The 26,374-nt window shown below is 43.5% G+C and overlaps 1 protein-coding gene across 9 annotated transcripts in view; it reads left to right on the top strand.

The window, feature by feature from the left end:
- DNM1 (dynamin 1) overlaps positions 1-26,374 on the top strand; it is a 147,571-nt gene that overhangs the window by 27,739 nt on the left and 93,458 nt on the right. For all 9 annotated transcript variants that reach the window (XM_075015879.1, XM_075015880.1, XM_075015877.1 and 6 more), the window contains exons 2-9: positions 8,116-8,189; positions 10,539-10,688; positions 12,369-12,572; positions 13,174-13,272; positions 15,071-15,231; positions 22,793-22,935; positions 23,014-23,149; positions 25,187-25,254. In XM_075015879.1, coding sequence (XP_074871980.1) covers positions 8,116-8,189; positions 10,539-10,688; positions 12,369-12,572; positions 13,174-13,272; positions 15,071-15,231; positions 22,793-22,935; positions 23,014-23,149; positions 25,187-25,254 — 1,035 coding nt within the window. The remainder of the gene's footprint in view (positions 1-8,115; positions 8,190-10,538; positions 10,689-12,368; positions 12,573-13,173; positions 13,273-15,070; positions 15,232-22,792; positions 22,936-23,013; positions 23,150-25,186; positions 25,255-26,374) is intronic.

Genomic DNA, 26,374 nt, shown 5'->3' with positions numbered 1-26,374 from the left:
TGTGTTGGCTGACCATGGAGATGCTCCAGGGGCATTAGTCAGTTGAGTATGGTAGGTTTAAAGGAATGCTGGCTGGAAATAGCAACATCTTGGCAGGAATAGGAAGAACGAAGAGGGGAGAAGCTGACAGCCTGCTGGAGAGGAGGCTGTGGCTTCCTGTCTGGCTTAGTGACTTTCTGTGCTCAAAAAGGTGCTACTGTAGTGCTTGCAACCTCCAACCCTTTGAATTTAGGGAGGCCCCTCTGTATTATAAGCAAAGTGTTAAAACACATCAGATACCCAGTGCAAATCTCCATAGTAAGGCTAGACTGCTGTTGGGTGGGGTGATGCGTTTGTTTTGCAACCTGGTATTTCTTCAGCTGATTAGATTTATATATTTTAAGGCTGGGAGGAACTCTTATAATTATCTGCTCTGACCTCTTGCATAACACAAGCCAGAGAAGTTCACCTAGCGAATTCCGCGTCAAACTGATAACTTGTGACTGAGCTAAAGCAAGGGTGGGCAATAATTCTTGATATGAAGGCCACTCTGAGAATTTGGTAAGTGGTCGGGGCCACACTTTTCTGTGATATTAACAGAGGGGTGTGGGGTCTGGGATGGAGTTTGGGTACAAGAGGGAGCTCTGGGTAAGGGATTGGGGTGCATGAGAGGATGCAGGGTTTGGAAGGGAGTTTGGATGCAGGAGGGGATTGTGACCTGGGGTCAGGCTGTAGGACAGGAGGGAGTCAGGTGCCAGGGGCTGGCTTTGGCTTGGAGGCCAGTGGCCCAGTAGTACCCTCAGGGAGGCTCCCTTCCTGCTGCATCCACGCACACCACTCACAGTGGCCAGCTGCTGGGACCAGTGTGTTTGTGTGTATCTGCACAGTGTGCCACTTGGGAGGGGGGCAGCGGTTCTTTGCATGCTGCATGCACCTGCAAGCACCACGCCTGCAGCTCCCATTGGACAGAAACCAGCCAATGGCGGGCTGTGAGGACGGTGCGGGAGGCAGAGTCAGATCCTGGAGACTCCCATCCTCCCAAAGGGTGCACGTCACGCAAACACACACATGCTGGCCCCAGCAGCTGGCTGCTCTGAGCAATGTGTGGGGCTGCAGCAGCCAGGGAGCCTGCCCAAGAGTCCTGCTGGGCTGCTGCAGGCTGGATCCAAATGTCTTGTAGGCCGGATCTAGCCCAGGGGCTGTATTTTGCCCACTGTTGAGCTACAGTACCTCTTTAAGAAAGACCTGCAATCTTGATTTAAACTTGTCTAGTGATGGAGAACCCACCGCATCCTAGATAAACACAACATGAAGTGCTGGGGCACTTTACAGACTAACAGATTATTGGAACATAAGCTTTTGTGGGCAGAGACCCACTTCGTCAGATGAACAGCCTAGATAAGTTGCTCCAATGGTTAATAACCCTCTGTGGTGATTTGGGAAACCTGTATATACAGCTGATGAATTCTGGTTGATAATTATGAAGCTGTTACTAAGACAACTGCTGCTTCAGTTAATGCCGGCATGTAAATGTCAAATCCATCATCGAGAGAATCAGAGAATCATAGAATGCTAGGACTGGAAGGGACCTGGAGAGGTCATCAGGTCCAGCCCCCTGCCCTCATGGCAGGACCAAGTACTGGCAGAAATGTGTTGGTCTCTGCCATTCCAGGCACAGTGATGGGTCATTTGAATTTAATGGCCACCTCTCCAGCTGGAAACACCCCAGTGACAACTGCTTGCAGGGAAGGTGAAATTGGAGAGAGTAGAAAGTTAATAACAATAAGCAGTGGTGACTGGTGACAGGGCCTCTGGAGGCGTGTGGGGGAAAGAGGAGGAATGGGCCATGTGCCCCTCCCTCCCAAGCCTTGGGAAGGACCAGGGCAACCCCCTTCAGCCCCGAACTCTGACCCCTCCCCACCCCCATGTGCCATTTCCCAGTCTGACCCCTCCTCACCCTCCATGCCCCATGTGCTGAGAGCGGTGTGGTCCTAGACCAGCACAAGCTAGAGCTCTTGGGCCATGTTGCTCTGGGGAAGTGGCAGGACTGCCTCCACGCTCACCAGAAGCAGCAAGGCACTAACAGTGAGTGTGGGGGAGCAGGTGCCAGGAGGCGCACGTAACCTCTTATTTACCCCCCTGACAACAAGGCCAAGAGGCAGAGGTGATGAAGGAGAAGTTTTAAAAGGACTCAGAGGGAAGGCTAGGAGGTCCCTGCTGTCTCTGACCTCAGTCCAAGGAATGCTCTGGAGTGGTGGGGAAACCAAGGCAGAGAAATGCATATAGGATTTATTGTATGGTTTTGTGATTTTGCGTACAATTGAAAAAGAAGTAGTGGTTAGACTCCTGTGGACTGTGTCTGCATGTATCCTGTGTCACACCTGCCCTGTGTCCTTTTGAAGATGTAAACCAGAAGGCTCATGCTTTTGTCTGGAGTTTTGTGAGATGTGGATTTTACTCTTGACTAGCTCTGATGGATGGTGTGAGCTAGTCAAGTTCCTTGAGATCACTTCCTCCCCATCACTGAGAGTGTCTCCTGTCCCATAGGTGTTTTTATAGGCAAACCTAACATTGGGTATTACTGGCCTAGGAAGGCTCCCTTCAGAAGTCCCAAGGTGCCTGCACAGCTGTATCTGAATGATGAGCAGCTAAAAGTAGACATGACTCCTACGTTGTTTGAGAAGGAGACTGAGAGATGTACATTTCAACTCTAATGCAGACAGAATATGTTGAAATGGGACACTTAAATGCAACAGATCCTCTTCCATTGTAAGACAGAAGCTGTGGTATCCTGCTGTATTGGCTCAGCCCTCAAATGTCTTCTCTTTCTAATCCAACCGCCGTGAAGCAAGTAGTGCACAGAGCTGCGGGGTCACAAGAGCACACATTGTATCTGTTACAGTGACATTTAATCCCAATGTTACGCACAGTCACCGATGCTTTGCTAAGCACAGTTTAATTCACACAAAACTAGAACAGCCAATGAGTCCACCTTTCGCCAGAGTGGAAGGAGCTGTTTCAGTATGTGGTTTTTCTCTCCAAGTCCCTTATCATTCCTCTTGATCTCTTTTGTACCTACTCTAAGATATCTTATTCATAACAAAGCATCAGTACTGAGCACAATATGATACCCAGTGTCACCACTTCTGTGATGAATCAGATCTCTGTGCCATCAGAATAGTATTCCCCCATGCAAAGCTTTAATAATGACCCCTTGCTTAATAAAAAAGCTTAGAGTGATAATTGTCCCTTTTTTTTTTTTTGTCTGGACGGTTAGCCAGCATTCAGGGACTTGCAAAATTGTTTCTGTTGGGAAGAAAAACTGATGATACAAGTTGGAGATTTCTTTGGTGTCATCCTTTTTATTTACAAAGAACATACACGCAGTCCTATTTCCTGAATACATAATAGCAGACAGATTCCTTGCTCAGAAATCCAAGACTGTCTTTCCAAAGAGTACTGCGCCCATAAGCAGCTCTGTGTCTCATCTTCCTTCCAGGGTCTCCTTCCCTACTGCTTTCCCTTTCTACTCAGTGTCCAACAACACACATATATACGCACAATTTCAACTGATCAATTCCCTACCACTGTATTACGCTGCTTTTCATACCACCCCAGAGTCTTCTTTGTTTTAGAACTTGAAATGTCCATCATTTCATTGTTTGGAGCTCTGTAGCATGTTATCACTGAAGGCGTAGTTTCCTATCTTCTATTTTTTTCCCCTAGACTCATTACCTTACATTTCCTTCATGGAGTAAAATAAGCCAGTTTATCTAACCCCTTTCCTCTTCTCTGCCCAAGTCATCTGGAGTGTAATTGTCCTTGTCTCCTGTATTGATTCCCTGTCTCTGATTTAATTTAATCACTTCACAATCCTTCTTCTAAAGCTGAGAACAAAATTGGTACTAATACAATTCTTCCCCTTCCTGTTAACTGGGCTTCACACCTCTTTCAAGGAGGCTACTACTAAGCAGATAGTCTGTGCTGCACTGCCTCTGTCAGTGTACTTCATTTACAGAAACAGTTTATTAAGCCTGCTGCAAGAGACAGACAAGCATCCTTCACCCTGTCTTCCACCTGACTTGGCCATGCTTGCAGCTAGCTAGCTGTAGCATTTTAACCAGTCTGTGGACGTAGCGTTCCACCAATGGGATGGACTCCACTTGAGCAGGAGAGGCACTGATGTATTCCCAGAAAGACAAGGGGAAGGAACAGGCATACTGTGGGAAGAGGGAACCTGTCCAGAAGTCTGCAGAGAGGGAAATGAGCAGATGGGTAGTCAAGCAGGAAATATTATTCATCACTGACGCAACCAGCCAAAGGGCCTCTTTCATTTTCTCACTGTCACTTTCATCAAGTTGTTTTCAATGGCATCCACACTGTTTGGTATTTTTTCAAAGGGCTATGCAAAGTTAGAGCCTCCTAATTCCTGTTTAAGTGAATAGGAGCCATGCAGGTTACACACCACAGGTTCTCTGCTAATATAGAGGCGGGGGCCCAAATACCTCTCTCTGTATTTGGGACCAGATTGTGCTAATTTTCACCCAGGCAAATAGACTGAAGTCAGAGAAACTAGACTGGTGATTTAGGTGAATTTGGATGTAACTCTTGTCTACATGGGGAAATGGATTGGTAGGAAAATTGTGACTATCAAAAGCTATCAAAGAGCAGGATATAAGGTTAAACATGCCATATCCATATAAAGTATCAATAGTAATCAAGCTTCTGGACAGAGAGACCCAAAGATCATTATGAAAATAATCATTTTGTTCAGTTAGGGCTTCATCTTGCAAGGTGCTGAGGGCCCGCATCTCCCATGACAGGTGGGACCTCCATGGTACGGCATCCTCTGGACCTGACTGGTCTCAAATGAGGGAGTTTGCTGGACCAGGGATGGCCATTCCGGTGCCTCTGCTGCTGGTGTCTTGGCTGGACTTCCCTCACAACCTGGGACCCCATTGTCAGCCCCAGCCACTGGTCTCCACTGCAGGCCCTGGCCAGGCTCCCGGCCCCCAGATACCCTTCAGATCCACTCCCAGCCTCTGGCTGGGCTCCAGGTTGTCGGCTCCCCAGCCGCAGGACTGGCTCCACTGCACACCCTGTCCATGCTCCCTGCCCCTGGGTCCACTCCAGCTTTGCTCACAGCCACTGGTTCCCTGGCCATGGGACCAGCTCTGCTGCTGGTCTTGGCTGGCCTCCCTGCCCCCGGCTGTGGGCCGGCCAGGCACCAGGCCACTACCCCCTTTGCTGCCAAACTCCCAGCTGACCCCCACAGCGCTCTAGTGCAGTGTATGTTGTTGGATGGGAGAGTAGTGGACCAGGGGGGTTCAACCTGTATTACAGTGGGAATTTAGGACACTGGACATGTTGCACAAGATGCTTGTCAGAGTGCAGAATCAGGCCAACACATATTGTCCCATTGTCCTGGAGAAGGAAGTTTTGTACAGGTTCAACCTCCCTGGTCTGGCACCCCTGGGACCTGAGCAGTTCCGGACCAGGGATTTAGCCAATTCTGCCCTCCCTGCTGGCTTCAGTTCCTGCTCCTAGACTCCCTGCCCATGGCTTCCCAACCACTTCTTCTCTCGCACAAGTGTCCTAACCACACCCTCCAGCCATGGCTTGCCAGGTCCCTGGCTTCCTGCATGGCCCCAGACAAAGCTTCCAAGGGCAGTGACCTCCCATTTGGCCCCAGCGATGAGCTGCAGGCTGACCAGCCCAGGCCACTGCTCCCTGCTGCTGCTCCTGGCCCAGGCTCCCTGCCTGCTGCTAGCCCCCACTTGCAGCCAGGCCAGCTGTGTCTTCCCTGCCCTGGGCTTCTGCCATTGGTCTGGCTGGCCCCTCCTCCTCCCAGCCCCGGGACTCTCTGGTTCTGCAAGATCCGTGGTCCTACTGGAGGATGGATGTTGCTGGAAGAGGGAATACCAGTTTGGGAAGTTTTAACATGCAGTAATATGATATCATTCACTCATGATATAATCAGAGTTAAAAACAAGTCAATACAGTTCTGGGACATATAAAGACTGACATCAGTTATGTCAGAGGAAATTACTGCAAGACTTGAATCGGACTTTATTTGGAATATTGCCCACAGTATTTTATATAAATGGAAATGAGACAGCAGCTAGCACCTAGAATGATACAGAGACTCAGAGGTTTTAGCTGTAATTCCAGTGGAACAGAGAAACTAGGACTGTATTCTTTGGAAAAGGCGGGGAAGGCTTCAGTGAACATAGATTTCTGAAAAGGTTGGACTATTGAGAATGGAATAAATTCTCTCTTCATTTGCTGTGGTATAAAGCTAGCCATACACATTGACTTCCATGGTGTTCCTCCAGATTTATACTGCCAGTGATGGCAGATTTTCACCTGCTGTGATACAGAGTTATTGGATGTAGGGATTATCTAATTGTTTTATGTATTCCCATCATGGCAGTAGCTGTGCACCTCCCAAAGCTTTACTGAATTTAGCCTCACATCAGCCCATGCGATAGGGAAATATTATTCTCGTTTTACAGATGGGGGAATGAAGACACAGAGAAGTTAAGTGACTTGCATAAAAGTCACACAGGAAGTCCATTAGCAAACCAGCAATCACAAACCAATTTTCTGAATCTTTCTCTAGTGACTGAAACACAAAACCATCATCTCTCTCTTCACCTTTTTTCCAATAGCAAGATAAGAATAAAGAAATGTAGGGGCCTGTCTGCCCACACCACATAAGGAGTGTCTCTGCTGAAGTCGCTGATGTTACGTTCATGTTAGAGGAGGATTTGGGGCCTAGAACTGATGGAAGTTGGGCAGGATTTCTTCACAAATAATGTAACTTATATATGGGATAAGAACCTGATTTTCAAAAGAACTCAGTCCCCATTTAGGCACTGAAATAAAATGGTCAGATTTTTGGAAGTGCTCAGCATCCAGCCACTGCAGCTGAGAGCAACGGAAATGGCTGAGCACTTTTGAAAATCTGTGCATAAGCTAGCAAGGTCATCAATGTCTGGAGTAAGTATGCCTCACTTTAAAAAGGGGAGAGAGATATTTGGATGGAAAATAAAATAAAAAGGGGCTTGTGGCTGCTAAGTCAGCATTCGGAAATGGATGTAGGCAAGCTTCCTTCCTTCCCCAAAATGTCCTGTGTTCTAGTCATCTCGCCATTTGGTGAATTGGTTTTGGAAGGAGCTACTGTGGCTAATGACCGGCAGCAGCTCTTGGCTCCAAGCAGTCAGTCAGGAGGAGTCCTGGGTGGAGGCAAGCCCGTGGCTGCTATGGATTTTATTGCAGAAGGATCACATTCCGTAGCTATCTTTCAGCAATGCAGTCTCGCCTTTAAATCCAAAGTGCAGGGCTTGAGTGACTCACTAACAAGCTCACTGCATTTTAAGGTAACAAGCATCCAAGGAGGCACTGAGTATTTCAGATGTTACTTGAATTTTTTGATTCCATTGTTGTTTTTCTGTTAAACATGGATTGACGTCCCCAAACCCATATATCTGCTCCTTGATTATAGAGAGCTTAATTAGATTGACAAAGAAATACTACATGTTTCATGGAGGGAACCATTTGGTGGGCAGGGAAGGGTACGGGCCTCCCCAGCAATCTGGAGCAGGGCAGTCAGTGGTGCAGGCTTCTCCAGCATTCTGGACAGTGGCAGGACCATCCTCCCCAGCAGTCTGGAGTAGGAGAGGCAGGTTTTTCCCACATTGCAGGGAAGGTTAAAATTAAGATAGAGCTCTGTGAAAATCAGTGTATGAAGAATCAGAATTCCCTAAGGGATTTAGGAGCACATGCCATTGACTTTCAGCAGGGGGTTTTGCACCTAAATTCACATGTGGCTATTTAGCTGGTTGAGTGTGGTTTGAACAATAAATGTGTTTTCAGAATGATGAGTCTAGTCTGTTATACTTTCAGAACTGGTTGAACACCAGGACTTTAGGTGCTATTGGAAATCTCCCTCCTAACTCTTTATTTTCCTCAAGGAAGAGAAAATTTGCTTTCCAGTGCCGTGAGTTTTGTTGCTCTCTTCCCTTGGCTAAGACATTTTGCTTTAGAATCTCTGAATTTCTAAAGGCAGGAAAGCCATGGAAAGATTGAAGGAAGGAAGGCATCACTCATCAAAAACTTCCTCTTTCTTTTCAGGGACTTCCTGCCCCGTGGATCTGGCATTGTTACCAGGCGCCCACTGGTCCTGCAGCTGGTAAACTCTGTAACAGGTATGTGAGCCTTTTCCATCCCCATCCTAACTCAGCTCAGGCACGAAGGCATGGAGTGAGTAATCTTTCCTCCTTGCAGCCCCCAGCATTTTCTGTACTCTCTATCCTAGATAGAAAAAAAATATTCACTGTCAACCTCTAATACATTTTATAGTTAATCATCAGGAATATAGTCAGAGTATACTGACAATTTTACACACCGTGGGTGACCTGTTAGAAACTAGTTCATTCTCACCCTGTTTCCCATGGACAGATGTCCATATCATGAAACACATCATTGCAGATGACACAAAATTAACAAATTTCTTGGCCTTCTGAGAATGTCCCAGGACTGAACAGAATATAGAGATGAACTCCTGTCTCCTAGAAGGGGCCCTTTCAAGTTAGTGTAACCCCAGAGTCACTGAGACCACTGACATGGGAAAGAGAAGTCTGCTCTACAGCCTTAGCTGAAAGTCAGCTGGCTTTTACCTCAAGCTGTAGAGGCACAGGGCTTAAGCTCTTGAGGTCAAAGAATCATTCTCTCCAACTGATGACCCAGGTCTGTTAGCTTTACATTAGGAGAGAGGTTCATTGGGAGAACCTTGCCATTCTGTCCCTGTTCTGTGGGAAAGAGAAGACAATAGTCTACAAGGCTGTCAATTTGACCCTTTTTGGCAGCACTAAACTCATTAGGACCAGGATTTTGATATTTGTACTCAGCATGAGTTCTACTTTACTTTGAGAGCTGTCCCAAGGAAATCAGTGGTACTGTTCAATGAGAGAAAGCACATGGGAACCTGTCCCCTAAAAACAGTGTTCACTTAGCCAGTTTTCATTACAGCCTATTTAAAATGTAGGGTGCATTAAATGTTCAGAGCAAAGTACTTCTCATCAGCTTGTGCTGAATTGACAAGATAGCTTCAGCAAGCTCCTCATGGCTTTCCCTTAACTGCAGACCAGTGATTTATTGAATGGATGAGACCTAGATGAGGCCCTTGAGGCACAGCAATCAGCTTTTGATAGGACTGGTAAACCTCGCAGCTATAAAAACCTCAGGAATGGAGGTAGATCCTAACTCTGCTATGTTTGTAACTCTGAACAAAAGGTTATCGTTGTTCTTTCAGAAGTTTACAATTAAACATTGACTTAATATAACTTTGAAACTTTACTATGCAGAAGAAAAATGATCCTGTGCATTTAATTTAAATGTAACCAGCATAGACACAGTCTCTTTACCTTGTCAGGTCTTTTTTAGTAGTTTACCTTTAACATTGTGCTGTACTGTATTTGCTTTTTTTCTCTTTGCTTCTGCCTAATTGTGTATTTTAGGTTCCAAATGAGGCATGTACATGATGGATCAGTTCATAATTCCAGTGTTCATAACTCTGAGTTTCTACAGTAATGTGATTTAAACGTGTTGAGAACGAAGCATCAGTGACAGAAAAAGAAATTATTTGGGCTTAGTAACAGAGAGAAAGCCATGCTAGTCTATATAGTATCAAAACAAAAAAGCAGTCCAGTAGCACTTTAAAGACTAACGAAATATTGAGTCTCTTCTGGTAAGCCTATGGTCTGAAGAAGTGGGTCTGTTCCATGAAAGCTCATCACCTAATAAATTATTTTGTTAGCCTTCAAAGTGCTACTGGACTGCTTTTTTATTTGGGCTTAGTTATCTACATCAAGAGCACATAAGTAAAAATGGACTTTTCTGCCATCAGTAAGGCAGGAATATTGGGAAATCAGTTTTGCCATGAGGAGGCTAGAAGAATCTTTTCTGCCAGTAATTTAGGGCCAGCCCCTGCCACTGTGCCCTGTGCAGAATTCTCATTAAAATCAGTGGGACTGCTGACGATGGGTCAATGGCAAAATTCTTACTGCTTGAGAGTGCGGGAGTCCTATACCAGTTTGTGTTTCTAGGTACGTAAAGCAGTAGTTCTACTCCTTGAGTAACCAGTAAGCTGAAATTTGGTCCTCTTGCCACTGGAGGAGAGTAACCAGACACTGATCACATGCCACTAAACAATGCTCCACTGCCATATGTGTGTGTCTGTGTGTGGCAGCATTTATTCCTACAGGCCAGCGTATATTTAGCTGCCTGGGTTTCTGCAGAGGAAGAGTTGAATCACTAATTGGATATCAAGGGGAGGACTCTGTCCCTGCTGGGATGTGAACTATTGGTCAGCAGCTTTCTGGCTTGAGCTGAAGGGTATTCCCTCAGCTGTTGTTAGTGATAGTAGTACCTTAGTTACCTCCTCTTTGCTAGCCTCCTGGCACTACAGGTTGAGACCTTTGCCACAGCTTATCCATTTCGATAGTTTCCTCAGGCCAGCAGGGAAAATCTGTAACTTTCCGGTGTTGTTTCATTAGAATATGGGGAGTTTCTACATTGCAAAGGGAAGAAATTCACTGATTTCGAAGAGATACGTCTGGAGATCGAGGCTGAGACAGACCGCGTTACTGGCTCTAACAAGGGGATTTCCCCTGTCCCCATCAACCTCCGGGTTTACTCTCCCCACGGTAGGTGTTGTACAGCATCCAAGATGGGGGCATTTGGAGGGGTATGGCAGAATTGTGGAGCTGACTCTGTTGTCTGATGCTGTTCTGTCTTGGAGTTAGGGTAGTAAGTACAGGAGACAGCTGCAGTGAGAGCTTGCAGTGCAGACTCTTTCCTCACAAATCCCCACAACACTATGACAACTCACTCAGCTACCTGGCTGTCGTACACTGTGCCAGGTTTGTAGGGACTGGAATTGCTAGTGAGACAACATGCTCAGTTCCTAGGTGAAAAGGAGCACCTTGCGTGGCTCTAAGTGATCCCCCCATTTCACATGGGGGCGACACAGATAGACTTTAAAGGGAGCCATATCCAGCACCCATTAAGATAAGGAGAGATGTGATACAGAGAAATGAGGATGTGGGATCTGAAATGGAATTATAATAGTTCCCTGTCCAGAAAAAAAAAAAAGATTGAGCAGACCAGGAAGGATTTTCTACAGGCTTTATAGTTGATGAGATTCTCTACTTGATTGAGATACTAAATAATTCTATATGCCTAAATAACTGTTAGGAGCTCTCCCTTCATAGTCTGCCAGTACTACTCCATAATGACCTCTGCTGGGTTTTCTTTTAACCTTTAAATTAGCTGTTCTCTGATTATGATCAGGGGGTGTGTGGTGTTCAGAATGGAGATGGCAAAGGCCTCTCCATGTACTCCACGGAATGGAGAAGTTGGAGAATCACTGGTTTCAAGACAGAGTCTCTTGTGGCCTTCGCTCCAGTTCCTTAACTGTCACATCCTGCCCCTAATCTTAATGGGCCCCATCCAATAACCCTTAATCAAGCAAAATTTATGTCATAGATATGTGGAGATTTGCCTGAATAAGTCTTGCGGGATGTGGCCCTAGAATTGGTTAATCATCTTGTACTTGGATTTTTTCCCCCACATCACTCACCTGTTAGTACTACAGCAGCAATGAATTTCCACTTCTAAATGACACTCAAGTGACTGTTCAAATTTAAAAGCTGATAGGAAATCTGGGATCACGTCACACCATTGTCTTTTTACGCAAAATCCTCCATCAAATCAATAGCGTAATATAATGTGCCCTCTTCTTACAAATAATGATCCTGTGAGTGTTGTTTACAGCCATACGAAAGGGAGATGTAGTGAATGACTCACTGAAAATCAGCACCTTCTCACTGTATCTCTGCTTCTCTTTTCTTAACACCACTTTGCTGCACCAAAGATGGGGAGATGCTGCTGAAATTCCTAGTAGTATATGCACTGTTTGGCTTTTGAACAGGAATGACTCATAGTGTGTAATCATCAGCCACACAGAAATAAGTATCTCCTGCTTTGAGATGCCTTGGCAAGAGGAGACTGAAAGGACTAGGATGTGGCAAATAAAAGCCTTTCAGAAGTTGGTGCATAACAGAAATTAAAACACAGCAACATATTTGTATTGATAATCTCTTATGGAATTGTGAGTCCTAGTCCACTGCTGTCTCTACTAATGAAAAGGAACTATGTTTTTTAAATTTTTTTCTGGGCTGGATGAGACTCTGGGTGCTACTGGCTGAGTTATATGTATATATCTATAATGCACATCGGTGTAGTCGGTAAACACTTAAATTAACATATCATAAACATAATCCTTATTGGGACCCTCACTTTCTCCTCTTGTTTCCCTTGCCTAGTCCTGAGTCTGACCCTTGTGGACCTACCAGGGATGACAAAAGTCCCAGTGGGGGACCAACCACTGGACATTGAGTTCCAGATCCGGGAAATGATCATGCAATTCGTCACCAAAGAGAACTGCCTCATTCTGGCTGTATCCCCAGCTAACTCTGATCTGGCCAACTCTGATGCCCTCAAGATTGCAAAGGAGGTTGACCCACAAGGTAAATCCAGCCTCTGTTTTTGCTTTAGCACAGCACTAGATTTGATTCTCTCTTACCCCTGGCCTTGAGCAATGGTGTGTATTAAGATGTATTCCCCTGCTCAAGAAACAGCCTTCCCATCACACATAGCTCTTGCCCAGCTCACACAACTCCCTGAGACAATGACATTCTCAGCTATGCAACCCCAATCATCAAGGTAGTGGTAAGTCCAATATACAGACTGCCAAACAGTGTTGAGGCAGCTTCATCATTCACTGTTGTTCCAGAAGTTCCTGGTTCTTCTTCCAGTGATGAAAAAGACTTCCCACTCTTCAGTCACTTGTCATCTCCCCAAGGGGACAAGCCTGTTAGGCAGAACCACCTGCTCTAAGCTCCCTCTCTGCTGTAGCTCAGAATGGGGATCTCTGAGACTCAGTCTTCCCTCTCTCCTCTCCCACCCCACTGGTATGCTCCAGTTCCTCCTTCCCAGACGTGGGATTGGAAGTCCCATGTGCTGAGTTCCTTAGCTCAGCCAGGTGATCTGCAATGCTACCTCTGCCTAAATAACTTACAGGAACTGTTGTGGGTTCAAACTAAACCATGTCTGCTTGTGTCCACATAGGCCAGCGCACCATTGGTGTCATTACTAAACTGGACCTCATGGATGAAGGAACTGATGCACGAGATGTGCTAGAAAACAAGTTACTTCCCCTTCGAAGAGGTATGGATCTCCTTTTCACTCCCTCTTCATTCTCCTCCCTTCTTTCCCCTGGTACCAAACCTTTCCTCCAGCATTCCCCAGAACCTGTGCTACAACAATGTTCTCCTCTCTGATGGAATATCTGTCCCGAACCTGATGTTAAAGCAATTGGCCCCTCAGTTCCAAGCTGGAACAAGAGGTCCCTCAGTTCCAAGAAAGAACAACCAACTTTTCTACCTCTTTATAAGAGGAAATGGGCCATGCTCCCCTGTAAGGAGTGCCTTCCCAAAGGTATTTGTACGCTAGCATGCAGTCCTGGTAACCAGAACCCTGTTCTCGGTGTTATATCTTTTTCTGTGGAAGAGAAGTTGTAGACGTGGGAACCTAGGTCTCTCCCTTCCTTCCCAGATATGGAGATCCCAGATATCAGAATCTCTTTTTCTTGTTATTTAATATTTCTATTTAGGGCTTCTGATTTTTCATTTTAACTGGTCAGTATAAATAAAATAACCCTGACAAAAAGAATTAAACTGTTTTTTATACAACAATACTGGGAAAAATACTGAAAATGGTAACTTGTGTTGAAGGGCTGATCTAAAAAATGCGGTAATGTGTGACTTCTGATGCACACTAACATGCTGTGCTTTAATTGGTCTATGTAGACCCTGTTGGTGTGCATTAAAAGTTCCCTCATATGATTTAACACAGTTCTATGGATGAGTACTACGTTAAAATGCACTAAGGAACATTATAACGAAATTACTCATTACAAAATATACAATTGTATTTAGAATATGTACTGATGTATATAACAGACATTGTTCATTTCCATACATACAAAGAGAATTCCCCTATTTTTGGATACCTGCATAAAACTTAAAAGTTGCTAAAATAAACCCTGAAAAATTAAATTAACAAACAAGAAAAACAGAAGACCTCTTTCATACTGTGGTAGTCCTAAAGGAGTTGTTTTCAACTCACCATATGCAGAGGTCTTTCAGCGGTACATCAGCTTATCAAGATATTTGCCTAGTTTTACAACAGGCTACATAAAAAGCACTAGCAAAATTAGTACAAACTGAAATTTCATATAAAGACTTGCTTATAGTGGTCTACACACCATACTCTGAAATTTAAGCAAAATATTTATATTCCAGTTGATTTCATTTATAATTATATGGTGAAAATAAGCAATTTTTAGTAATAGCGTGCTGTGAAAATCTGTATTTTTTTTTGAATTTGTAAGCAAATAGTTTTTAAATGAACTGAAACTTGGGAACACCCAAGAGAAATCAGATTCCTCAAAGGGGTAGAGTAGTCTGGAAAGGTTGAGAACCAATGACCTAACAAATAAAATCAGATTGGGTAGGTGCCATACAAAGTTAGCATAAACGACAGCTTCTTCCCCAATAAAATTACAGTTTAGAAGATGAGATGTAAGAGGTGGGTGATAAAAATAATTGGATTGGGGAGGGGGCTGCAATAATAAGTATGATGGGAGATTCATGAATCTCAGCGGGTTAGCAGTAGTGAATGTAGTTCTCCACCTGCCTTCTCAGGTATCAGAGCCTAAAGGAAATGCAAGTTTATATTTTTCAAATGGTTTCAAATGGCTCCAGTTACCAGTGGGGTTTCCTTTTCCTTCCATTACCAGGAGTCCAAGTGCAGGATCTCCCTTTTCAAACTTAGACTCCTCTTGGTTCTTCCCTCCTAGTGTCATATTGCAGGCTCTCCGGACCCTGCATTGTCTCCTGGTTGTGTCCAATATTTCTGCACTTCCTCCATGCTGCCATCTGACCTTGGGTCTTTTCACTGGCAGGTTACATTGGTGTGGTCAACAGAAGTCAGAAGGACATTGATGGCAAGAAGGACATTCAGGCTGCTTTGGCTGCAGAGAGGAAGTTCTTTCTCTCCCACCCGGCCTACAGACATATGGCTGAGCGCATGGGCACCCCCTACCTGCAGAAAGTGTTGAACCAGGTAATGGCAGCCTGGCTCTGCAGCTGGCTATCACTAGGAGAGAGAATAGACCAAAATGGGGCTGTGACCCAGGGTTACTCTGAGATAATGAGAATACTAGCCACTCCTAGAGCACTTGGCAAATGTAAATTAATGAATACTCACAATGGACTGATATATGATTACAGTTCTTGTTTTAATGCTATGACACTGAGACACAGAACAGCTAAGTGGTTTGCCCAAGATCACAAAAGGAGAAAGTATCAGTATTGGTCCTCTAAATTGCACCTGTACTTACATTATTATACAGTAAACTCTTTCCTATCCGGCATTCTATCATCTGGAACTCCCAAATAAGTGGCATTTGAACCATAAGAAAATTTTAGTTATCTTTTCCAGAAGTACAGTATAGTGCAAGTAAACACAAATAAATACAGCAAATACAGTATGTGTTTACAGTGTACACTACTGCTGTTGTTGGTAAATAAAATACTCTGCATACCTTTTTCTTTGTTTCTTAATAATCTTAAATCTTTTTTTTATTTTTTTATTTTTTTATCTTACGCATTGCTTGTATATACCTGTCTGTTATCCAGGATATTTTAATATCTTGCAGCCTCCTGGTCCTGGATATGAAAGAGTTAACTGTACACTGATATAACAAAGCACTTTCCTCTGGGCTGAAAAGCATGTTAACGCACTAAAAACAAAAGGCTAGTTTCTGCTCTCAGTACCACTTGTGTAAATCCAGAGTAAGTGCACTGAAGTCAATGGCGTTAGTGCAGACTTACAGCAGTACAATTTCTCCTGGTTTACACCACTGTAAGTGAGAACAGAACTTGGTTTTGGGTTTTTTAGCTTCGAGAGATCATTGCATTTTCTATGGTCCTGTAATATTAAATTATTTGGATTTTCACTTAAAATGATGCCTATCAGAAAACTGTTTTATAAATTAATTTAGAGAAGATTCTTATATGTTTGGAGGGCTACATTCTCCTAAGACACACTGTATGAGGAAACTACAAAAACCAAAATCTCATAAATTAAGATTTAAAGGGACGTGATCAACTTGCAAATCACATCTGACAATTTTTAATTGCTATAATTCAATTATATGTAAGATCAGTAGAACTGAAAGAAGTTAGAATCATAAGTCAAAGAACAGTAGAACTGAACAGGACCTCGAGAGGTCACTGAGTCCAGTCCCCTGACCTCACAGCAGGATCATGGACCATCTAGACCATCCCTGATAGATGTCTCTCTAACCTGCTCTTAAATATTTCCAGTGAGGGAGATTCTACAATCTCCCTAGGCAATTTATTCCATTGTTTAACCACCCTGACAGTTAAGAAGTTTTTTCTAATGTCCAAACTAAATCTCCCTTGCTGCAGTTTGAGCCCATTGCTTCTGTCCTGTCCTCAAAGGCGAAGAAGAACAATTCTTCTCCCTCTTCCTTGTAAATCTCTTTTAGGTACTTGTAAACTGCTATTATGTCCCCTCTCAATCTACTCTTTTCTAAACAAAACAAGGCCAGTTCTTTCAGTCTTCCCTCATAGCTCATGTTCTCTAAACCTTTGAGCATTCATTTGGCTCTTCTCTGGACTTCTCTGGACTTTTCTGGAAGTGTAGCGTCCAAAACTGGACACAGTATTCCAACTGAGGCCTAATCAGTGCAGTGCAGAACAGAAGAATTACTTCTTGTGTCTTGCTCACAACACTCCTGTTAATGCATCCCAGAATCATGCGTGTTTTGTTTTTGCAACAGTGTCATACTGTTACTCATATTTAGCTTGTGGCCCACTATGACCCCTAGATTCCTTTCTTTATTAGGCCTTCATAAGTGAAGTACTTTGCATTTGTCCTTATCAAACTTCATTGTATTTATCTCAGACCATTTCTCCAGTTTGTCCAGATCATTTTGAATTAGGACCCTGTCCGCCAAAGCAATTGCAACCCCTCTCAGCAGGGTATCATCTGCAAATTTACTAAGCACACTCTGTATGACAATATCTAAATTGTCGATGAAGATATTGAACAGAACTGGTCCCAAAACAGATCCCAGCAGAATCACACTTGTTATGCCCTTCCAGCACGATTGTGTACCATTAACAACTACTTTCTGAGAACAATTGTCCAGCCAGTTATGCACCCCATCTAAGTTGTATTTGCCCAGGTTATTGATAAGATCATGAGAGATGGTATCAAATGCCTACTAAAGTCTAGGTATACCACATCCACTGCTTCTCCCTTAACCATAAAACTTGTTATATTATGAAAGAAAACTACCAGATTGGTTTGTCATGATTTGTTCGTTACAAATCCATGCTGGCTGTTACCTATCACCTTATTTTCTTTCAGATCTTTGCAGATGAATTCCTTAATTACTTGTTCCATTATTTTTCCTGCCACAGAAGTTAAACTGACTGGTCTGTAATTTCCTACGTTGCTCTTTTTCCCCTTTTAATAGATGCCCTTTATATATATTTATATTAATATATTTGCCCTTTTCCAGTCTTCTGGAATCTCCCCAGACTTCCATGACTTTTCATAAATGATAGATAAGGGCTCAGATACCTCCTCTATCAGCTCCTTAAGTATTCTAGCATGCTCTTCATCAGGCCCTGGTGATTTGCAGACATCTAACTTTTCTAAATAATTTTTAACTTTCTGTTTTTTAATTTTATCTTCTAAACCTTCCCCCATACCACTAGCATTCACTATGTTAGGCATTTCTTCATGAGACTTCTTGGTGAAGACTGGAACAGAGAAGTCTTTAAGTACCTCTGCCATTTCCAAGTTTTCTGATATTGTTTCTCCCTTCTCACTGAGCAGTGGGCCCAACCTGTCCTTGGTCTTCCTCTTGCTTCTAATATATTTATAGAATGTCTCCTTGTTACCCTTTATGCCTCTAGCTAGTTTGAGCTCATTTTGTGCCTTTGCCTTTCTAATCCTGTCCAGGCATACATATATTGTTTGCTTATATTCATCCTTTGTAATTTGTCCTAGTTTCCACGTTATATATTACTCCTTTTTGTTTCTGGGGTCATGCAAGATCTCCTGGTTAAGCCCAGGTGGTCTTTTTCCATACTTTCTATCTTTCCTACACAGTGGAATAGTTTGCTTTTGAGCCCTTAATAATGTCCCTTTGAAAAATTGCCATCTCTCTTCATTTGTTTTTTCTCTGTCTTGCTTCCCATGAGACCTTACCTACTAGCTCTCTGAGTTTATGAAAGTAACAGAGAGGAAGCCGTGCTAGTCTATACACTGTCAAAACATAAAGCAGTCAAGTAGCTTTTAAAGTGCTACTTGACTGCTTTTTGTTTTGAGTTTACGAAAATCTGCCTTTCTGAAATTCATTGTGCCTATTTTGCTGTTGTCCCTTCTACCATTCCTTAGAGTCATGAACTCTATGATTTCATGGTCACTTTCTCCCAGGCTGCCTTCACCTTTCAAATTCTCAACCAGTTCCTCCCATTTGTTAAAATCAAATCTAGAACAGCTTCTTCTCTAGTAGCTTTTTCCACCTTCTGAAATAGAAAATTGTCTTCAATGCAGTCCAAGAACTTACTGGATAGTCTGTGCCTTGCTGTGTTAGTTTCGCAAGAAATGGCTGGATAAAGTCCTGCTTTACCACCAAATCCTGCGCTTTGGATGATTTTGTTAGTTGCTTAGAAAAAGCTTCATCTACCTCTTCTACCTGGATAGGTTGTCTATAGTAGACCCCTAGCATGACATCACCCTTGTTTTTTACCCCTTTTAACCTACCCAAAGACTCTCAACACTTCCATCTCCTAGGTCCATCTCCACTTCAGTCCAGGTGTGTACATTTTTAATATATAAGGCAATACCTCCTCCCTCTTTACCCTGCCTGTCCTTCCTGAGTAAGATGTACCCTTGTATACCAATATTCCAATTGTGTGTATTATCCCACCAAGTCTGTGTGATACCAACTATGTCATAGTTGTATTTGTTTATTAGGACTTTGGGTTCTTCCTGCTCAAAATTCTAATAAATAAACACAACTATGACATTGCTGGTATCAACATTGACTTAGTGGGATAATACACACAATGAAAGCAAAAGCATATGCACTTTTCTATTATTTTTCTGTTTGGTGTATTTGAAATTGTGAAAAAAATCTTTTAAAAATGCCATTTCACTTTAAGAATGAGATAGCATTGACTCCACCATCTGCCATTAAGCTACTACCAGCTCAAAAAATTAAAGAGAAAAAATGTGTACAATCGTAAAAATTAAAAAAAAATTAAAAACAAAAACTCTCCTTCAGAGTTTTGACCCCAAAAGGGGGAAAGTGTTAGAAACTCCGTAAACTCTTCTAAGGAGTTTGCTATTGCTACTGATTTTGGAACTGGTAATCTAATGATGAGTGGCTGTATAAAACCCTAAGATACACAGATAGATAGAAATGCATTGTATGTTATCAGTAGGTTTGTCACGGATGGAAAAATGTCAGGTTCACTGTGATTTTTTTGTTTGTCCGTGTCTTTTTCCTTGTCCATAATTTTCCCAAACTGTGGGCCACCAGGCCCAGGGAGAGGAGAGCACTGCAGAGCTAGCCTAGTGCTTAAACAACTTCCTGCTTAGAGCATTGGGACATGGTGCATACCTCTCAGTCACCACATAGGATTAGGACTGCAGTGCTTGGTTGTAACACACTGTTGCAGGTGGTGAGTGTCTCCTAGGCAAGGAGAGGAGGACATTTTTAATCACAGCTCAGAGAGCAGTCACAGTAAATATAGTAACTTGTGACTTTTACTGCATTTACAAGTGATTGCTCGCTGATCATTTAATACAAAAAATGCAGTGACAAATCTGCAACCTTAATCATCAGTTTCCCTGTTTTGCTGAGAATCAGTTGTACTTCCCAGCTCATGCAAAAGCAGTCTGATAATGTTGCTTTCAGATCCACTTCCTCTCTTTTCTGAAAAGACCCCTCAAAGTACATGAGCAGAAGAGAAGACAAAAACCTACACTATTTGTTTTAAAGTAATTGAATCAAATTCTGAATGTTTACTCTGGTCCCTATTTAAACAATTGTCAAAAACTGAAATTCCTTGTGATTAGTCAGGTTTTTTAAAAATTCCACTTGACCCTGACTTTGTGGCTGCAGCTTTCAAACTATTCATTATCACACTTCACTTTTGTCAAAGCAAATATGCTCAGATCCCTCCTTCCCCTGTGCCGCAGAAACATCAAAGATAGCCACTGTCAAAAGAATACTGGGATGCAGTGATAAGGGCCTTTATTTTGGCACGGTTTAGGCAGTTAGGTGGTTGTAGAATCTCTATCAGTGAAGATATTTAAGAACAGGTTGGAAAAACATCTAACAGTGATGACATAGATGGTGCTTGGTCCTGCCATGAGGGCAGGGAACTGGACTTGATGACCTCTTGAGGTCCCTTCCAGTTCTAGTATTCTGTGATTCTGCGGTTCCAGTGGGGGCATGGTGGAGGGGGTTCCTGTGCTCAGAGCTTATCTAGGTATGGAGAGACCAAGTGGAACATGGCAGGGTGGGCTGCGAGTCAGGGGACCAGAGGTTCCAAAAGGGAAAAGTCTCAAGAGACATAGAATGAGGAGCAGGGGGGCAGAATGGGTTAGGTTGGAAGGACACCAAATGGGTGGGGTTGGGGAGAAGCAGAAGCTCAACAAGAACCAGGCTGGGGAAGGTGGGGCTCAAAGTGACTGGGCAGGGGGTACACTTTGTGGGGGCCAAGGTAAAGCAGAGCCAACCTGGGGGGACAGAATGAGGGCCTAGCCACAAACAGGGTCCAGGCTGTAGTGAGGGGGGGACCTGGGCTCCCATCCCCCATTCTGTCCCCTCCCTGCCCAGGCAACAAGGCCCTGAAGCTGCTGCCTCCTCCCACTGCCCAGCACCACAAGGCTCCACCTTGGGCACTGCCTGGGCAGGGGGAACTGAGTATTGAGAGGAGGAGAGACTGCCCCCCTGCCCAAGTACTGGTGCAATAGCGGCCCCAGGTGGCCAGGAGGAGCCAATGCAGGTTATTGCCTGATCAATCTGGCAGCCATTTGTGTCTGTTTATTGGCAAGACTGTGGGAAACAGTAAATCCCTAGCCTTGCAGCCACTTAGGCCTGTGTTTCACTTAAAGCTTATCTGTAGTCCCTTTGGCTTCAAAGTTAAACGCATGCTGGAAGAAGTTATTTTTTTTAAGTTTTTTGTAGAAATGTTCCAGTTTTGAATGACAACCTGAAAATCAAATCTGATTTTGTTGTTTGTTATTGAAAAGCTGGAAAATTAAAAAGACTTGGAATTTATGTGGGAACATTTCCGTTTCCGATTTAAAAATATTCAACAGAAAAAAAAATTGTTCAAAAAATTTTGACTGGCTCTGTCATGCTGACAGAATCAAAGCCTAAAACAAGAATTCAGAGCCAGCTGGATCCTATTTAGAATCCAGCCAGGCCCACAGTATAAAAGTTTAAAATGTTAGTGCTTTAAAGCTGCTGAAATTTACAGAGCAAAGTTCTTCATCATCCTAAATGGAACACTTTACAGACCACCATCAAATGAGTCTGATTTGACAGGTCTGAAATGTTTATGGATAAGATTAAAGAGGTTAAAATAAAATATGTTCCCAAATCCACCAAAAATGGAAATAAATGCCCCTTTGTTTGGCAGGTTTATGGAAATAAACATAATAAATAAACATAATTTTATTTTTTTCTTAATAAATCTGTAAAATGGGCACAAATGATTTCCATTTCAAAGGGGAGTTATGAGACTTGGTTAGTTAATATTTGTGAGTCCTGTGTTTAAAGGTGCTAGGGATGTGTAGAATTTTTTTACTATGTATTTCTCCTAGCTAGTGTATTTCTGCGTGTGGCAGCCTCCCGATAAAGGCATGGACTGTCTACAAGAGAACTGAGTAGATTGTAGTTCAATTCAGAACACCTGGGTTCAATTCTCAGCTCAGCCTAAGACTCATGCCTCAGTTTCCCTGTAAAAGCAAGCTATCCCTCCCTCACAGGGGCATTGCAAGGCCCTTAGACGGTGTGGTGATCAGGGCCACACAAGTATCTAAACAGATAGTATCTTCACCTGGACATTGGACTGTCAAAAGAAATCAACCTCGTTCTTTGAACCTAACAATACCATTATGTCCACATAATAGGCCTTGCTGCACCATTCGTCATTGTTTCATGCATATTTTGAAGCTTGGCAGGCCCAATTTGTCTAAAAGTTTTCAGATATTGATTTTACCCTTGCTGTGTCTAGTCTCTGCCAGCTTTGCACTAGAGGAAAGCCCTAGGAGTTTCCAAAGGCAGATCCATAACCTAGCTCTTTTCTTTCTATTGATATAATCTGTCATTCTCCGCACTCAGAACCTAGTTCAGTCAGTGGGAATGGACCGCTCTGTCACATAAGACTGATGCCCTGGGGCTGAAAAGAGTAACTTATTCTGACACGAATCTAATGATCCTCTCCCTTGCAGAAGCGTGACCCATTTTGTTTCTGCCCTTTGTTTCTGCTGAATCATCAGACCCTGTTCAATCACAACTCACAGGATTTTTAACCCATTTCTCAACCCTCTACTTGTACAGCAACTGACCAATCATATTCGAGATACCCTGCCCGGCCTGCGGAACAAACTCCAGAGCCAGCTTCTCTCCATTGAGAAAGAGGTGGAGGAGTACAAGAATTTCCGCCCTGATGATCCTGCCCGGAAGACCAAAGCTCTGCTTCAGTAAGGGACGCCTTCTGTGTGACCCTCCTAGGAGAAGTGTACTTGGCAAGCTCTCTCCATTCATTTCTTTCTTCCTAGGATGGTCCAGCAGTTTGCTGTGGACTTTGAGAAACGTATTGAAGGCTCTGGTGACCAGATTGATACCTACGAGCTGTCTGGAGGAGCTAGGATCAACCGCATCTTCCATGAGCGCTTTCCCTTTGAACTGGTGAAGGTACCACTCTGCCTCCTATCCTTCTCTCCTACTTTCCCATTTTCTCACTGCTTGCTGTCCTTTCTTCACCTGGCCTTCTTGCCCTCCTCTTGTCTCATTTGTCAGCTCTTCTTAGCACCAGCTGTCTCCTTTTTAATTGGTTTCTTTCTTCCTTGCCCTTGTCTTTACCTTCATCATTTTCTCCTCTTCACCTGTCTTTCTCACCTGCTGTTCTCTTTTTCCTTTAAGGGCTCTCTTTGTTCTTTCTCTCCTTTCTTTCTCATGCATCTCCATTACCAGTTTCTTTTCTTCCTCAGGCCTCATCCTGTGTCAGAGCCTGATTTCTCCTTCAGCCCCTGTCCCAGTATCTGAACGTGATTGCTCTCTCAGTCCCTGCCCTGATAGCAGAGCATAGGAACTCCCCCATTTTCTCCTCCTATTTATGTAAAAGGGTTTTAATTGTTCTGATGGCATAGATCTCAAATGAGAAAGTATATAAACAAAATTAGTTTGTTTGCTTTAAGCCAAAAGAATCTCTGATTAGTGGAATGTCCATGTAGAAAGGTAGCATCAGATCTTTGTCTCTGGCTGGTCTGCACACAGTGTAGTTGCAGAAGTAGAAATAGCTGAACATTGCATTTCACTGATCCCATTGATGCTATCGGCTGAGTTGGTCCCGAGGTGCAAAGCTGATATCAGCCCAATGGCTGCTCCAAGTTTCTCTGGCTCTTAAACGTGTCTGAGGGGCAGAAATCACAGCCAAGGATCCGTGGGATGCAGGGGCATCCTAATTATATCCCTTTTGCTACAACCACGCACTATCTTCACGAGTTGCAGAAAGTGGGTGGTTTAAAAGCCCTTTCCTTGGCTCAGTACCACCAAAGGATCTTCTTGTGGTATCCTCCAGGGCTGCGCACATTAGTGCTGGGGTCAAATAGCAGTAGCAGGGAAACACACAGATGCTCCACTGTATTGAAGAATCTGGCCCATAACACATAAAATCTCCTAGGGAAAAGGTGATGAAATTAGGTTTTCTTAATGGTTTTTGGAACAGAGGATCAAACGAGAGTCCTTCTGTTCCCCTGATGCTCTCCTCTATTTATTATTAGTTTTTAAATTGTGATCCTTTCCATATGAATGACATGCTGAGGCCTTGTCAATGAAACACAAGAACTTGCTTTGTGTTTGATGATGTTATTACTTTTCTGTGGGACAGAAATCCAGTTTTTATGAATATGTTCAGAGCCCTGCACAGATACAAAATTTTATATCCGCATCCACGTCTATAGCTGCCAAAATGAGCCACTGATATCCATATCCATGGTTGCAGATACCCACAGATATAAAGCCGATATCTGTAGATTTGCAAGGCTCTAAGTATATTGGAAAAAAACAGCTGCTGAGATCACAAGCAAAACCTTGCAAGGCAAAACATATCATTTGGGACTCAATTTTGTATTTTTAGTTTCAAAGCCTTTGTCCTTTGTTTCTAAAGACATTTGTATAGTCAATGAGAGCAGTGCTGCACCTCCAAGGGTACATCCTCTAAAGCTGGGGATATATTTTCCAGTTTTGGTACAGATATATGTGCAAGCTTCAATTGAGCTAACATGCTAAAAATAGCAGTGGTGCTGCAGCATCATGGATAATGGAACAGTCTAGCTACTTGCATACAATCCCATCTGAGACCCTAGGTTCATCCTGGGGTTGGTAGTCTGACCCAATGCCCATGCCACACTGTTATTTTTATCACACTGACTCATTTTGGAGTTTACATGTGTACATCTGTTCAACTGGAAATTACAGCTCCAGGTTAGGTATAGACGTACACTGACAGTCAAGCCCTAAGCTGAGTTTCCAAAGCTTACACCTCATGTGAGTGCTGACAACAGGAGCCTCACCTCTTGGCTCCCATTCCCATGTTTCAGCCAACAATCCACACTCTTTCAACAGGCCTCCATTTTGCAAGGTTCATCGTGTCCTGGCAGGTGCCCTCTCATCAGTGTTCTGTTGTATAGCTTGTTGGGCTCCTCCTGACAATCTTTTCTTCTGGTGCAGATGGAGTTTGATGAGAAGGAGCTCCGGCGAGAGATCAGCTACGCCATCAAGAACATCCATGGTATCAGGCATGTATCATGCACTAGGCAGGCCCATGACTGCACAGCCTTGTAAATATCTCTAGCTCTTCCAAACCAAGTTGAGAAGACTTCAGAGGTATGGTAGGTCAGCAGAGGGGAGGGAACACATGTCTGGGCCATTGGCAGCTAAACAGCTTTGTATTGGGAAGTATTAGTGTGTTCTTCTAAATCAGTTTGCTTTCTGTTTCTGTGTGAGAGCAGCAGGAGCCTGAAAGGTAAAATGAGCTTGGTGACCAGCCTTTCCCCTCCATCTTCAGTGCTGAATGTGAGAAAGAGGAAATGAAGTCACATTGTAGTAAGAGGAAGAGACAAAGGAAAGGATGCTAGATACCCCCATATGCCTTTTTAATTTCTTAAATATTGTTCTCTTTTCCCAGATCTACTAGGCTTTGATCCTGCAAGCTGGTGCTGACCACCCTCAGCTGTCAGTGGCTTCAATGGGAGCTGAGGGTGCTCAGCACTTTGCAGGGACAGATACCAAATGCATGGTAAATTACTACCTTTGCATGAGAAGATTAATGATATGCGGCTTATGTTGCCTAATGGGCAGCCTTACCTGAGAGATGCTGAGCTACTACGGCTCCCATGTGATCAGAGGGGTCTCTGGGAGCCCAGCACCCTTCACAATCCCTATTCAACTTGACAATGCAAGCGATTACATATTGACAGGTTTATTTTCTTCTCCTGCAGCTCATTCCATCTGATCTAACCAGGGTTGTTTGAGCAATAGTACTAGTATTTATTGTCCCATATTATAATTAAGAAAGAGTTTCTTGAAACTCTCTAAGGCTATGTCTACGTGGCAGATGCTATTTTGGGATACCTTTGGGATACAAAGATATCCCAAAATGGCAACGCTGTCTTGCTGCTGTTTTGGGCACAATATTCCAGTTCCGGTACACTTTGTCATACAAGGAGAAATGGAACATTCAGAATAGCCCCTTATTCCAAAATTTGGGGCCGTCTGAATGGCATCAAGTTCGGAATAAGGCGTTTTGAAATAATTTACGCAATTTGCATAGTGCAACTTGCATAAATTATTTTGAAAGCGAATTGCCATTTAGATGGAGCCTAAGGGTGATGTTCACCCCTCTGCAGAGGGCCAAGC

Source organism: Carettochelys insculpta, chromosome 21, assembly GCF_033958435.1.
Source record: "Carettochelys insculpta isolate YL-2023 chromosome 21, ASM3395843v1, whole genome shotgun sequence".
NCBI classification, from domain to species: Eukaryota; Metazoa; Chordata; order Testudines; family Carettochelyidae; genus Carettochelys; species Carettochelys insculpta.
This window is presented reverse-complemented; position numbering and strand designations above follow the sequence as displayed.